This window comes from Corythoichthys intestinalis, chromosome 10 (assembly GCF_030265065.1).
Source record: "Corythoichthys intestinalis isolate RoL2023-P3 chromosome 10, ASM3026506v1, whole genome shotgun sequence".
In the NCBI taxonomy this organism is placed as follows: Eukaryota; Metazoa; Chordata; class Actinopteri; order Syngnathiformes; family Syngnathidae; genus Corythoichthys; species Corythoichthys intestinalis.
In genome coordinates this window covers 57,379,826-57,396,030 of record NC_080404.1, presented here as the reverse complement: position 1 = coordinate 57,396,030, position 16,205 = coordinate 57,379,826, and the positions used below count along the sequence as shown (strand labels likewise).

General features: G+C 38.7%; 1 protein-coding gene across 1 annotated transcript; it reads right to left on the bottom strand.

Moving 5' to 3' along the window:
* Nucleotides 1–3,160: 3,160 nt before the first annotated feature.
* Nucleotides 3,161–14,340, bottom strand: LOC130923313 (myelin and lymphocyte protein-like). The gene is made up of 4 exons (XM_057848936.1): nucleotides 14,091–14,340; nucleotides 7,558–7,725; nucleotides 3,659–3,781; nucleotides 3,161–3,588 (listed from the first exon to the last, which is right to left on the bottom strand). Exons 1-4 carry the CDS (start codon nucleotides 14,169–14,171, stop codon nucleotides 3,514–3,516), a joined length of 447 nt encoding a protein of 148 aa, XP_057704919.1. The 5' UTR covers nucleotides 14,172–14,340; the 3' UTR covers nucleotides 3,161–3,513.
* Nucleotides 14,341–16,205: the final 1,865 nt, after the last annotated feature.

The window sequence follows — 16,205 nt, the reverse complement described above, 5'->3', positions numbered from 1 at the left end:
TGTAGAGAGGTCTGCGTGTCCTTCCAGGGATATGCCTCCCCTGACCATCACTGACCCACCGCCACACCGGTCATGCTGAAGGATGTTTCGGGCAGCATAACATTCTCCAAGGGGATCTTCGGACCCTTTCACGCCTGTCGCATGTGCTCAGGTTGAACCTGCTTTCCTGAGTGAAGAGCACGGAGCCAGTGGCATAGTTGCAAATTCTGGTGGTCTGTGGAAAATGCCTCTTAAGCTCTATGGTGATTGGCAGTGAGCCCAGGGTTTTCTTCAAAATGTCAGGCCCTCAAACCATCCTCATGGAGTATGGTCAGAAACATTCACACCAGTGGCCAGCTGGAGGTCAACTTGTAGGGCTCTGGCAGTGTTCATCCTATTCCTCCGTGAACAAAGGAGTGGATACTGATCCTGCTTGAGGGTCTAAGGATCTACTACGGCCCTGCCCAGCTCTCCTGGAGTAACTACCTGTCTCCCGGAATCTCATACAGGACAGCAGGTTGGTCCTCAGACTGTCCAGGAATTAAAGGACATTACATCAAAGTTGGATGAGCCTGTAGTGTGTTTTTCCACTTTCATTTTGACAATAAATCCAAATCCGGACCTCCATGGGTTGATACATTTGATTTTCATTGATCATTTTTGATTTTGATCATTTCTTTGATTTTTTTATTTTTAATTGAAGCAACTTTTTGATTGTAGTAATGTCGATTTGTGTTTGGGCCACATATTGGCTTGGACATTTTTGTCTTTATTATTCAATCAAAAAATAACTTGCTTCAAAAAAAGACGAAAAATCACTTCAATCAGAAAGAAATTTCAATCATAGAAAAAGTTTTTGAATGCGAAAAAATATTTGAGATTGAAAAATTTGCATTGGAACACTTAATTTTTCATTGAAAAAGTTTCTTTTTGATTGAAACACTCCTTTTTGTGTTTGAGACGTATTATGATTAGGACATTTGTGTCTCTATCATTCAATCCCCCAAAAAGAAAAAAAATATTTTTTAAAACATTTTTTTTATATATATATATAAACTGTGTGTGTATATTATATGCAAAGCAAATGACCGTAAAAATATATACCTTATATATACTGTATATATATATATATATATATATATATATATATATGGTGGAAAACAGGTGACTTGAAGTTCCGCTGTGAGACCTCCAATTTAGCCAACTTTCAAAATTGTCCGATATGTATGTGTAATACATCATTGGAAAGCTTAAAATCTCAATTTTCTGGGGGAAGAAAAAAATTGAACAGGAGGGCATTTTAAATTTAAAAAAAAAAAAAAAAAAAAAGGTTTTTAAACAGCAAAACCTTATCTGGAGGTGAGAGCACACGAGAACAGAATTACAGACACCATGACTTTAACAAGATATTATCGCGTACTTTGTTTCGGTCCAAAAACTCCATGTAGCATGTATCACTGAGTGTCAAGACACAGCTGTGAATGGTCACAGCTGGATTATTTTGAGATGGGTGAAACATGGTAATACTATAAGGGTCGCGATGCAGAAATCGCAGACATCAAGGAGTGTTCGAGATGTTCTTTTTCATATATTTACCCTTTTAAACTTTTTTTTCAACATTTTTTAATTTGGATCGATTATTTATCATCTAACATATCGGAGAAAATGCGACAGTAACAGAAAAAAATACAATTAAGCGATAGTTATGAGGTAGATATCTGTGACTTTTTTTACAGACACCATTTTTTTTCATTGTGACATAATTTGATTAAAAGTTTAAAATATGCGAGTGAATCATTTTTTAAAGTCTTTTTTTTATTTTATTTTTATTTTTTTTATATGAGGCACCAACTAATGATTCTAAGCTAAAAATGCAGACATTTTGAATCATAAATATAATTACCTTCGTTTTATGGCTGGGTTGAAACAAAAGCGGTTTGCGCGACATCTGTAAACGGCGGTTTTCGGGCTAAAACGGACAAATTAAAAATAGTTCAGGGGCTTCATGTGCCATGAATCTGCTATGGCAGCATATATTATATATAGCATATATATATATATATATATAGCAATATAGCATATTGTTCTATCAAACACAACAGTTGTTTTAGCTTAAAATACAGCCGTTTCTTTTAAAGAGGAGTGCAAGAGCAGAAACTGCTTTTTCAGTTTTGTCTGTGTTTTCCGCCATACTGTATGTATATACATAATTACAGTGGGCAAGTTCTCCTACTTGAAAAGATCAGAGAGGCCTGTAATTGTCAAAATGGGTAAACCTCAACCATGAGAGGCAGAATGTAGAGGGGAAAAAAAACTGAAAATCACATTGTTTGATTTTTAAAGAATTTATTTCCAAATTGGGGTGGAAAATAAGTATTTGGTCACCTACAAACAAGCAAGATTTCTGGCTGTCAAAGAGGTCTAACTTCTAACGAGGTTAAACGAGGCTCTACTCATTACCTGTATTAATTGCACCTGTTTTAACTCATCGGTATAAAAGACACCTGTCCCCAACCTCAGTCAGTCACACTCCAAACTATGGCCAAGACCAAAGAGCTGTTGAAGGACACCAGAGACAAAATTGTTCACAGGTTCTCGTGTTTGGAGGAGAAAGAATACTGAATCGCATCCGAAGAACACCATACCCACTGTGAAGCATGGGGGTGGAAACATCATGCTTTGGGGCTGTTTTTCTGCAAAGGGACCAGAACGACTGATCTGTGTAAAGGAAAGAATGAATGGGGCCATGTATCGGGAGATTTTGAGTGAAAATCTCCTTCCATCAGCAAGGGCATTGAAGATGAGACGTGGCTGGGTCTTTCAGCATGACAATGATCCCAAACACACAGCCAGGGCAACAAAGGAGTGGCTTTGTTAGAAGCTTTTCAAGGTCCTGGAGTGGCCTAGCCAGTCTCCAGATCTCAACCCTATAGAAAATCTGTGGAGGGAGTTGAAAGTCCGTGTTGCCCAACGACAGCCCCAAAACATCACTGCTCTAGAGGAGATCTGCATGGAGGAATGGGCCAAAATACCAGCAACAGTGTGTGAAAAGCTTGTGAAGAGTTACAGAAAACGTTTGGCCTCCGTTATTGCCAACAAAGGGTACATAACAAAGTATTGAGATGAACTTTTGGTATTGACCAAATACTTATTTTCCACTCTTATTTGGAATAAATTATTTAAAAATCAAACAATGTGATTTTCTGTTTTTTTTTCCACATAGTCTCTCATGGTTGAGGTTTACCCATGTTGACAATTACAGGCCTCTCTAATATTTTCAAGAGGGAGAACTTGCACAACTATTGGTTGACTAAATACTTATTTGCCCCACTGTATCTCACATATGTTGTTGAACTAACAACATGTAAAACCATGTGATGATGCTTGTTTAAGATTAGCCTGTTTTTTTTTCCTTTTTAAGTTTTATTGATCGAGATTATAAAAGCATTTTTAAAAAAAAGCTAACTATAAAATGCCATGCTAAACACTAACACCAAAAGATTTGCAATGATCATCATTGAAAGGTTTATCGCTTCAGAAGTGTTTCCACCGCAGGGACGACAGGACGGCGTGAATAAAGTAGAGCAGCGTGGCTGTGAAGGCAAATACCTGTAACGCAAACACAATTAGCACAATGCAGAATCAATATGATGAAAGCCTGGTGTGTAAATATTCTGACCACAGCCGCGATGTCAATCTGGTAGAGTCTGAAGTCTCCTGGTTGCATCAGAAAGGTGATGAAGGCTAAGTCGACTCCAGCGCTGAGGTAGAACAAAGCGGCTATCGCGTGATAGGCAAAATCCTAACACACATACACAGTAAGTCGAATTATTATTTATACAATTGCAACGACAACTGTTTTGACGGTTGATCGTTTCGAGACCTTTTTGATATAAAAATGGCATCAATTCTTTATTTTTTAAAAATTTCTCTGAACTCATTCACAATTGATTTAAACTCATTTAAGTCTGGCTGTTATTGGTCATTTTTCACCGCCATTGATTGTGCTAGATATCCAATTCATTGAGTAGGCCATCGTTTTCCCTTCCCAGTCAAAATGGATTGGACATCTAGAGCCGTCAATGGAAGCCAATGACTTAAACGAGTGCCCTCAAAGTGGAGGGCGAAATAACAGCAAATAATTTATTTTATACAGTGGGGCAAATAAGTATTTAGTCAACCACTAATTGTGCAAGTTCTCCCACTTGAAAATATTAGAGAGGCCTGTAATTGTCAACATGGGTAAACCTCAACCATGAGGGACAGAATGTGGGGAAAAAAATTGAAAATCACATTGTTTGATTTTTAAAGAATTTATTTGCAAATCATGGTGGAAAATAAGTGTTTGGTCAATACCAAAAGTTCATCTCAATACTTTGTTATGTACCCTTTGTTGGCCATAACATTTTCTGTAACTCTTCACAAGCTTTTCACACACTGTTGCTGGTATTTTGGCCCATTCTTCCATGCAGATCTCCTCTAAAGCAGTGATGTTTTGGGGCTGTCATTGGACAACGCGGACTTTCAACTCCCTCCGCAGATTTTCTATGGGGTTGAGATCTGGAGACTGGCTAGGCCACTCCAGGACCTTGAAATGCTTCTTACGAAGCCACTCCTTTGTTGCCCTGGCTGTGTGTTTGGGATCATTGTCATGCTGAAAGACCCAGCCACGTCTCATCTTCAATGTCCTTGCTGACGGAAGGAGATTTTCACTCAAAATCTCTTGATATGTTGCCCCATTCATTCTTTCCTTTACACAGATCAGTCGTCCTGGTCCCTTTGCAGAAAAACAGCCCCAAAGCATGATGTTTCCACCCCCATGCTTCACAGTGGGTATGGTGTTCTTCAGATGCGATTCAGTATTCTTTCTCCTCCAAACACGAGAACCTGTGGTTCTACCTAAAAGTTCTATTTTGGCTTCATCTGACCATAACACATTCTCCCAGTCCTCCTCTGGATCATCCAACTGCTCTCTAGCGAACCGCATACGGACCTGGACGTGTACTTTCTTCAGCAGGGGGACACATCTGGCATTGCAGGATGTGAGTCCCTGGCGGCACTTTGTTACTGTGGTCCCAGCTCTCTCTAGGTCATTCACTCGGTCTCCCCGTGTGGTTCTAGGATTTTTGCTCACAGTTCTTGTTATCATTTTGACGCCACGGGATGCATGGAGCCCCAGAACGAGGGAGATTATCAGTGGTGTTGTATGTCTTCCATTTTCTAAAAATTGCTCCCACAGTTGATTTCTTTACACCACGCGTTTTACCTATTGCAGATTCAGTCTTCCCAGCCTGGTGCAGGTCTACAATTTTGTCTCTGGTGTCCTTCGACAGCTCTTTGGTCTTGGCCATAGACGAGTTTGGAGTGTGACCGACTGAGGTTGTGGACAGGTGTCTTTTATAGCGATAATGAGTTAAAACAGGTGCCATTAATACAGGTAACGAGTGGAGCCTCGTTAGACTTCGTTAGAAGTTAGACTTCTTTGACAGCCAGAAATCTTGCTTGTTTGTAGGTGACCAAATACTTATTTTCCACTCTTATTTGGAAATAAATTCTTTAAAAATCAAACAATGTGATTTTCTGTTTTTTTTTTTTCCATGTTCTGTCTCTCATGGTTGAGGTTTACCCATGTTGACAATTACAGGCCTCTCTAATCTTTTCAAGTAGGAGAACTTGCACAATTGGTGGTTGACTAAATACTTATTTGCCTCACTGTGCATATGTGTCAGCACATTTCAGCAAAGCAAAGCGGCCTCTTCTGACCTTGACCAGGCAAGACTAAACATTCTTCCTTTGTGAAGAATAATAATAAGCAAAAGAATTTCTTCATTGTGGGCGGCAATTGATGAAAGCAAATATATAATAACAACCTAATAACTATCTCATCAAATACATTTCATGAAGCAATAGCATTTGGTAAGTAATAAAATGCAACAATGATTCATTAAATGTATTGAAGTTGACCTGTGGAACCTAGGCCGGTTTAAACCGGTCAGAATGACAAGGCGGTATTATCAAGAGCTAAACATGTCCATAGTTATCAATTCCAAAAATGTCTCTTACTGCAATCAGTCATTGAGCATCCTATTATCACAATCAATACTTTATTATAAGCCTTCTTTGGTAAAAGCAAATATTTCATAATATTTTAAAAATATTTTCCCTTTTAAAGGTTTTTTTTTTTTTTTTTTTTTTTTTTTTTCAAATTTTCTTTGTTTGGATCAATTATTTATCATCTAACATATCGGTGAAAATGCAACGGTAACAAAAAAAAAACAAAAAAAAAATTAAGCAATTAAGCAATAGTTATGAGGAAGAAATCCATGATATTTTACAGACATTTGACATTTTTTTCATTGTGACGTACTTTGTTTAAAAGTTTAAAATATGTTAAAAATATTTTCTTCTTCAAAAACTAAATATTAGACATCAATTAATGATTCTAAGCTAAAAATGACAGACATTTTGAATAATAAATATAATTACTGAGCTTTTTATGGCTGGGTTGAAACAAAAGCGGTTGCGCGACGTCTGTAAACGGTGGTTTCCAGGGTAAAACGGACAAAATGAAAATAGTTTGGGGGCTTAACGCGCCATGAATCTGCTATGGAGGCATATAGACATATTGTTCTGTCAGACACAACAGTTGTTTTGGCTTAAAATACAGCAGGTTTTTTTTTAAAGAGGGGTGCAAGAGCAGAAACTGCTTTTTCAGTCTAGTCTGTGTTTTCCGCCAGATATATTTTTCAATTCATGTATGTTATACATAATAAAAAGGAGCAGTAAATATACATTTCTTTTTATTTGTATTTGTCTTTGAATAAAAATGATAAAATAGTAATTATTGTCTTTGTAATTAACATTATTTTTTAATTCTTATTGAAATTTTAATTTAAAAAGGAGCAAAAAGCAGAAAATATTCCCTTCTTAAAGATTTATATTAAAAAGGGTTTCGTTCAAAGAAATAACATTCTTTTTTTATTCAAGTTTTTGTTGACTTTATATTCATTGCATTTTTTTTGTTTTGTTTTTTTATAAAAAGGTGAAAAGCAGTTTTTATTGATTCATTTTAATTTATTATTATTTTTGTTTGTTTATATTTTTTAATTAAAAAAACCAAATATTTTCTTTTCATTTAAACAATTTAAATTTTGGGTAGATTAATTATTTATTCTAAAAGAGAAAAACTGGAAAAATCTAAGAAAATGGGCAAAACCACTACAGTAAATTTTCTTTTTTAATTTATTATTTTGTTTTTTTTTTCGAGCCCCTAAAGCGACATCAATAGAAATAAAAATAAATTTAAACCATTTTGTGTGCACCGGAAACAATCTGGTCAACATTTGCAATATATAGCATTTAGGCTAGTGGACGTTTGCTATGCAAATTAGCCAATTGTTCTAAGCTCAGGCGTGTATTGGACACCAGAAGTTTCGGCGTGCTAAAAATGATAATACAGAATTTAGTTGAGATTTATTTCAATCTTGGACTCAACTAGCACCTGAGCTTCGCCTCAAACGATATAAAAATAAATAAATGAGGATCAAAGTACAACAAAAGAACAACTTGTCTTCTTACAGCCGCGGCCCACGCGGAGGCGTTCCTGTGACATCCGGCGATGAAGAGGATCACCCAGAGGAGGGTCATGACGAAGCAGAAGACGGAGACGAACATCACCCAGGCCAGAGGGTTTGGGGGCTCCACGTGGGTGGACGCCACCAGGATCCATACCAGTCCGCCCGTCACCTACACGTCAGAAGCATTAGGTGAAAATATCATTTACGTGTTTACTGAAGTGGAAGGAATTGCTTCATTTTCTTTTGCCAGATGCGGAAATCAAACGCAAATCATTTTTATAGGTCATCCAGAGTTCACATATCACCCTATAAAGTGGATTGAAATGAGCATAAATATAGACTAGAACCTGCAATTTCTGTAGAAATTACTATGGGGTTTTGCTGTGCGGAGATACAGGTCTTAGCCCCGCCCATTTGGGGACATTTCGGGGACAATGTCAGGTCACTTTCTGTTGATTTGGAGACATTTCGGGGACACGTCCAGGCAGGGGCGGACTGGGACTAAAAAGCAGCCCTGGACTTTGACTCAGCCCAGCCCACAAGAATCGCTATACGAAGGAAAACACAGACCCCCTAGGGGTCCGGGGGTATGGGAGGCATTCCCCCCCCACACACCCACCCCACCCCCGGGAAGACTTTTTTTTTTTTTACATTTTACTGTAAAATGTATCAATTTCGTGCACTTTGAGAGAAAATGAAGAAAATGTGTCTAGACTGTGACTGTCTGACTTGGGGCACTCAAAGTACTGCAAGGCTGAACTGGAGTTGGGTTCATTTTCTGTACTAGCTCTATGATCAACCTGAAAAAACAAATGAAAGAATTTATTTTTCAAAGCAAGTTTTATGTATCTAATTTATTATAATATATCTCTATATATCTATGTCTATAAAATGATTTCATTGTTAATGCCTTAATTCAGTGGTCTCTAAACTATTCCACATAGGGCCGCAGGATTTCATTCCAACAAAACAAGACAACACCTATGCACCAATCTGGTGTTTTACAAGTGCAGTCAGGTGCTGCTTGTTTTAGCAGAAACTTCATTGGTTAAACTATCGGTACTCGATCGGTTGAAACAAAAACCAGGCCCCACAGCGGCCCTTGAGGACCGGTTTGGAGACCCCTGCCATAATTAATCTTGCCATACAAATAATAAATTTCAATGAAAATACCAATAAACATTTCAAGACAAATCTTCATAACCTTCATTGGAAAGTATTAACCAGAAAACAAAACGATATATACATGATTTAAAAAATATATCAATTTATCTTACTAAACTTTAAAAGTAAAACCATTCATTTTATTAATATTTTGTTATATTTCTTATGAATTAATATTGCTGCTGCGTGTGCATACATTGTTTTACAGCTAAAATATTTTTCTTTAGGAGAGTGATAGGAGGACTAGCATACTGTAACTTGACACGATTGCAAAAGGACTAGCTGGCACTAACCCTTTGATTGTCATTTAAAATGTAGCTACCTGGTGGATAACAATTGCCAGTATACCGAGCAAGTGACCCTCTTCATCCCTTTTTACTTGCCCTGCGCTTGTCTGGGGAACTTCCACCAGCTTATCATTACACCCTTCCTCTTCTTTTCTCTCTCCCTGCACCGGCTGCACGTCAGAGCGGCTCCCGCTACCCCTCTCACCATTGCCGGGGGCTAGGCTGCTGTTACCCGACGTGGCCGTTGCAGCCAGACTGCTGCTTGCGAAAATATTTCTCAACTTAAGACATTTTAATGCTTTGCTCTCCTGTTTCTTTAATTTTTTTTCTCCCTAACCTTCTCCGCGCCACCCTTTTTTTTGCCACCACCATCCATATTGTGCATTAATGCTCGTCGCTAGTTTGCTTCCACAAAGAACCAATGCAGGGTACTTTGTGTTTTCTTCGTTCTTCTATCAGACTGGCGATGAACAGCCAAGCGCATTGCTGCCACCTGTCGGATTGGATGCGAACTGAGTCTGTAGATAATGAGAGGCTAGAGGGGATAAAAACAGTGATGTATAATGAATGGCGGCCGCCGGCCGTCCAGGGCACCGGCCGTTCTGTGATCCTCCAGAACCCACAGATTACCAGTCCGCCCCTGCGTCCAGGTCATATCAGGTCACTTTCTGTTGATTTGGGGGCATTTCGTGAACATGTCTTGCTCATATCAGGTCACGTTCTGTTGATTTGGGGACATGTCCTGGTCATATCAGGTCACTTCCTATTGATTTGGGGACACATCGAGGACATGTCCAGGTCATATCAGATCACTTCCTGTTGATTTAGGGACATTTCGAGGACACTGTGCGGAGATACAGGTCTTAGCCCTTCCCAGGTTGATTTGGGGACATTTCGAGGACAATGTCAGGTCACTTTCCTTTGATTTGGAGACATTTTCAAATACATGTCCAGGTCATATCAGGTCACGTTTTGTTATTGTCCTCGATTTGGGGACATAACCTAGTCATATCAGGTCACTTCCTGTTGATTTGGGGACATATCGAGGACATGTCCAGGTCATATCAGATCACTTCCTGGTGATTTAGGGACATTTCGGGGACACTTTTTTCGTCTTATTTCAATGCAAAAAACACCGTCTTATATTCGGTGTCAGGGAAACGCGGGAAGGCAGGTGGTGTGTGGACCCAAATGCAGGGAAAGGAGACAAGGCAGATTGACGGTACAAAATGATTTAATTATGGCAAGCAAAAAACAAAGTAACAACAAATAATGACGAGATTCCAAAAAAACACAACGGCAAACAAAACTCAGGTTACTGACAAAAGGCTAGGTATCAAAACTTACTGAGGGGAAGACGAGGGCTTGGAGAGATGCGAGAATGCTGACCAGAACTTGGACATGGACGTCGACAGACTTTGACAATGACGCAACAAAGAGTGAAAAGAAAATGGGAGCTTATATACACACACGCAGACAAGGGGTAACGAGACAACAAGGAACAGGTGAGCACAGGAGGATACACTAGGAGAAGGCACATCACAGGGACAAGTCACACTAGGAGAAAACAAACACAAAACCTAACATTCGGGCCAACACGGTAACTTTTTTTCCTGCTGAAAGAAGAAAGTCTACTCTTTCTTTTGGTGGGTTCCATGTTTATATAGCAATAGAACCGAATTTTCTGGTGGCCTTGCAAAATCAGTCAAAATCCAGTAAAACGGCCGGGAGCGAAGGGGGTTGCTCCAGTGAAAATGGCTGGGAGTGAATGAGTTAAACAGAAAAGAACAAGACTGCAATGGGCTAAGGAGAGGCAATCATGGACTGTGAATGGTTTTTTTCAGTGATGAGTCAAGAATCTGCAAGGTGATGATGCTGGAACTTTTGTTCGGTGCCGTTCCAGTGAGATTTACTCAGAGGACAAAGAGGTAAGCCATTTTTATATTTTTAATAAAGATGTCCCGATCGATCGTCATCCGATCGGGTCCAATCACGTCATTTTCAAAGTATCGGAATCGGCAAAAAAATATCGGACATGCCTTTTTTTTTTATATATATATATATTTTTTTTTTTTTCATTTAAATCATTTGGCACCTGCCTCGAAACAAAAGGTCGAGACAGGTGCCATCGTTGTTTATTGACGAGAGAGTTGCGTTCGTGTTTTATCAAAAAATCGCTAAAATGGTTCAAACCTGTCATGCTGTGTGGTGTACAAATAGCTATTTGTCGCAATGTAGTACCCATGAGTTCCCGAACGCGAGAAAAAGAGCTGGACTACGCAGACAATGAGTAAAGTTCGTCCGTGCTAAAAGGGCTAATTTTGCAGACCCAGCCTCCGGCACAGTTTTGTGTGGTGCGCATTTTACACCTGAAAGCTATTCGAACTATGGACAAATGAAATGAGGCTTTGCTAAGAAATTGCTGCTGAAAGCAGATGCGGTGCCCACCATACATGCACAGCCACCTAAATGTCCCGAGATATCAAGAAAGAGGACGATGACTGGCTCTGATGAGACCACCCATCACCCCAGGCTTAGCAAAGGAGGGGAGCAGCCAAGCTCGAAATGGCCAGAGTGAGTACTCTTTTATAATATAAAACATATCACGCATTGGCTATAGGACTGGACACATGTATAAATTATCGCTCGTTCGATATATATGTACAACAAATCCTCTAATCCCATTCATATTTGTGTCTGTTGGCAGAGCGAAAACCTGTGATTAAAGATGCGATCGATTGGGTCCGATCACGTCATTTTCAAAGTATCGGAATCAGCAAAAAAATATCGGACATGCCTTTTTTTTTATATATTTACTGTATATATTTTATATAAATCGTTTTCTAATTGTATATAACATTACAGACAAAATGTCTTACACTCATCCAGAGTAGTTTTGGCTTAAAGTAGGGCTATCAAATTTATTGCGTTAACGGCGGTAATTATTTTTTCTTAATTAATCACGTTAAATAATTAACGCATGCGCTGCACCGTTTTACCAATATATAGAGCTAAACGCAGCGTATAATGAGTAGAGAGAGTTTTGACAGCTGTTGGAGACTTTTTTTAATTGGCTAGAGCCTTACAATCCCTCTCCCTACGATTAGAAATATGGTGGGAAGCAATGTGGGGAAGAAGGGTAGTAGTTGATCTTTTCATAACACCCTATGTTCTTTCCCAACGCAGAGAAGATATATCAATTGGTGCCCCTACGCACAGTCATGGTTGCACTTCCCATCATGCATTTGGGTTGAATGGCTGCAGTATCATTGACTGAAAGCTCAACAAATACACTAGATGGCAATATTTACACATTTATCCTTTAAGGATTACAAGTCCTTCTATCCGTGGATTCCTCTCACAGAAAGAATGTTAATAATGTAAATGCCATCTTGAGGATTTATTGTCATAATAAACAAATACAGTACTTGTGTACTGTATGTTGAATGTATATATTCGTCCGAGTTATATACATTTTTTTCTTAATGCATAGCCAAAATGTATATGATTGGGAAAAATTATCGGGAATGATTGGAATTGAATCAGGAGCAAAATGAAAGCAATCGGATCGGGAAATATCGGGATCGGCAGATACTCAAACTAAAACAATCGGGATCGGATCGGGAGCAAAAAAACATGATCGGAACAACCCTAATTTTTTACTTATATTTTTTAGCGTAACGTTGTGCCGTACTGCTTCTGTCTGACAATGAATGACCTGAAAAGAATAACAATGGTATCTGACTGCCACTGTTACCGTTTCTGTTATATATACATATAAAAAAAACAACTTAAGTAAGGGGGAAGTGTAAATGAATTATAGAATTAAGATTTGTTATCAATGAAAAAATTTAAAGTGTTCATTGGCTTTCACTGAGTAGCATTTGCGATCGCTACACAAAGCTAACTAAATTAGCCCCAAGAACGGTAAGAGACGTAGGACAACCATAGGATATATAAGAAAGACAGGGCTGATAGTAAAGGATAGCTTGTTGAAACAGGAGAATGTCATTGTCAGTCACGTCGATAAAAAACTAAGGCTATGCTTAGGTCGGCTTGTTTTTTTCATCTTTTCCAGCCTTCGACACTGAAGCCATCTCTTTAACTGAACATTTTTATGTTCTTCCACATCTTTGCCAGTGAATTTGGCACCAGGCACATCATTTTCGGAGAGAATTGGTAGGTTTGGCTCTGTAAACATCTCCTTCGTACACGTTTTCCATTCATTTCCTATTAGGGACAAACGGTGGCTTGTCCTACTTAGCAACAGTAGCTAATGTAATGGAAGTGACGTGTTGCTTGCGGTACGCCATTGAAAATATGTTTGTCATTTTCCAAGATGACAATGCATCATGCCACAGAGCTAAAACTGTTAAAGCATTCCTCATCCAGTCAATGTCATGGCCTGCAAATAGCCCAGATCTGAACCCTATTGAAAACCTGTGGTGGAAATTTAAAAAAAAAAAAAAGGTCCACAGCAAGGCTCCCACCTGCAAGGATGATCTGGCCACTGCAATCCAAGAGAGTTGGCACCAAATTGATGAAGAATACTCATCAAGTCCATGCCTCAGAGACTGCGAGCTGTCATAAAAGCCAGAGGTGGTGCTACTAAATACTATTGATGTGTTTTGAATGATTGTTATTTCTTTGTTTGTTTCTCATGATTCCATATTTATGTCCTCATAATGGAGTGATTCTATATTTATTTCCCTGCACTTGCTCTATAAAAGTAACATTTTCTGACCACCACAATGTTTTTTGATTCATTTCTTTTCGTGTTTCTGAATGCTAAAGAGTTGCACTTTTGAACTAATTCATTATTTTTTCAAGCTTTTTATCTGAGTTTGTTCTACATAATAAAATGTCTGAGTGAGTGCTCGTCCGAGACTGGTAATTCCATACTTATGCCAGGGGTTGTATATATTGTCACACCCCTACATCAAATAACATGCAGTGGGTAGTTTGTTTACATCAAACACATGCAAATATCGTCAGTGACAATAAGGCTACGTTATTGCTAATCCAAATGAAAGATAGCTTTATTTATGAATCGACACTGCGGTCACACGTGAAGGTCACTCACCAGTTCGGGCAGATACAACAAATCCGGTAACGTCACGCATATCGCCAGTCCGCTTGGCAGGCTTCCCGTGGTTGCGGCCATCGTAGAATAGTTACTTTCCTCTCCGTCCTGGACCTGGTCAGTGGTGACTAATAGCAGAGCACTAGTGGAAATGCTAGTGAAGCTTATTTAGCCGTCAAACCTGTTCTGTTATTGTTTGTGGTTCATGTATCATCATACACACCCTTTTTTTATGAAGTGCTGAGGTCGAATTTTTTTAGCCCCGGGGCCTCGGGAAACCTGATGGAATATCTCATCATCTCATTTTACACATACAGTGATCCCTCGCCATATTGCTTGTTACGCCCCGAGCACCAACCGGTGCGAAGGCCCTATTGTTCTGCAAAGGATTATTATTATTATTGTTATTATTTTTTTTTTTTTCATGGCAAATGAAAATGGCTAATTTGGATGTCTTAACATGCTCAAAAACTCATCAAATTTCGCAAAAACTTCAATAATTTGGCAACGTTGTAAAAAAATGTCCCAAAATGGCTCAGTGGCGCACCCTCGAATTTAAAAAAAAAAAAAAAAAAAAAGGCCTCTCCATTTAGGTTTTTTCAACATTGAGCGATGAAATTTGGGAAATGATACCTTGTGCAAAAATGCTTCAAAAAGTCTCTTGCTCCCATGTTCCAAACCCAACAGGAGATCAGGTATTTTGCATTGAATGTTGGAAAAACATGCCATTTTTGTCGAAAACCAGCATTTACGTTTGAGCCATTGCGCCAAGGCTGTTTCTTGGATCCTCCTCAAAATTGGTGAGACTCTTCATGAGACATATGAGATGTTAAGTTATCAAAATGGTGAGTTTTCATTCACGGGCCTGACCTGGGCGGGATACCAATGTCGGGCGTTATTTGGGGATTAGGGACAGGGCTTAGGGTTAGGGCTTCTTCAAGGCAAATGAAAATGGCGAATTTGAAGTTCTGAACATGCTTGCAAAACGCAACAAAATTTGCACATATCAAAATGGTAAGTTTTCATTCACGGGCCTGACCTGTGCGGGGTACCAAAGTTTTTTTTATGGTGTTTAGGGTTAGGGCTTCTTCATGGCAAATGAAAATGGCCAATTTGGAGGTCTTAACATGCTCAAAAACTCACCAAAATTTTGCAAAAATTTCAATAATTTGGCAACGTTGTAAAAATATGTCACAAAATGGCTCAGTGGCGCACCCTGGAATTAAAAAAAATAAAATAAAAAGAGGCGTCTCCATTTTGGTTTTTTCAACGTAGAGCAATGAAATTGGGGAGATGATACCTTGTGTAAAAATGTTTCAAAAAGTCTCTTGCTCCCATATTCCAAACCCAACAGGAAATCGAGTATTGTGCATTGGATGTTGAAAAACATGCCATTTTTGTCGAAAACCAGCGTGCATGTTTGAGACCATTGCGCCAATGCAGTTAGTTGGATCCTCCTCAAAATTGGTAAGACTCTTCATGAGACATATGCGATGTTAAGTTATCAAAATGGTGAGTTTTCATCCACGGGCCTGACCTGGGCAGGGTACCAAAGTCGGGCGTTATTTGGGGATTAGGGTCAGGGTTTAGAGTTAGGGTTTAGGGTTAGGGCTTCTTTAAGGCAAACGAAAATGGCCAATTTGAAGTTCTGAACATGCTTAAAACCTCAACAAAATTTGCGCATATCAAAATGGTGAGTTTTCATTCACAGGCCTGACCTGTGCGGGGTACCAAAGTTGGGTGTTTTTTGGTGTTTAGGGTTAGGGTTAGGGCTTCTTCATGGCAAATGAAAATGGCCAATTTAATTATTATTATTTGGTGGTTGTTATTACTTTTTAATGGCAAATGAAATGGCCAATTTGAAGGTCTTACCATAAAAAAAAAAAAAAAAAAAACACTGAAAAGAAATTGGAGGAATCGATAACGAAGTGTTGAATGATCCAATTGGATTAAAAAAACTTAAATCCAAATAGATATGTTTACACGTGGAAACAGAAAATACACCGAAAATATTTTCTATAAATGTTACTATATATGCATGTATACATGTAAAAATCACTGATTTTTTTGTATATATCTCACCTATATCATAATTATTACATTTGCAGTGCTTAA

Excerpts from the sequence above, each read along its gene's own strand:
- LOC130923313 (XM_057848936.1), bottom strand. The coding sequence starts at position 14,171 with ATGGCCGCAACCACGGGAAGCCTGCCAAGCGGACTGGCGATATGCGTG. Across the intron at positions 3,782-7,557 it reads CCTCCGCGTGGGCCGCGGCT|GATTTTGCCTATCACGCGAT; the intron begins GTAAGAAGACAA and ends TATGTGTGTTAG. Across the intron at positions 3,589-3,658 it reads AGATTGACATCGCGGCTGTG|GTATTTGCCTTCACAGCCAC; the intron begins GTCAGAATATTT and ends TTTGCGTTACAG.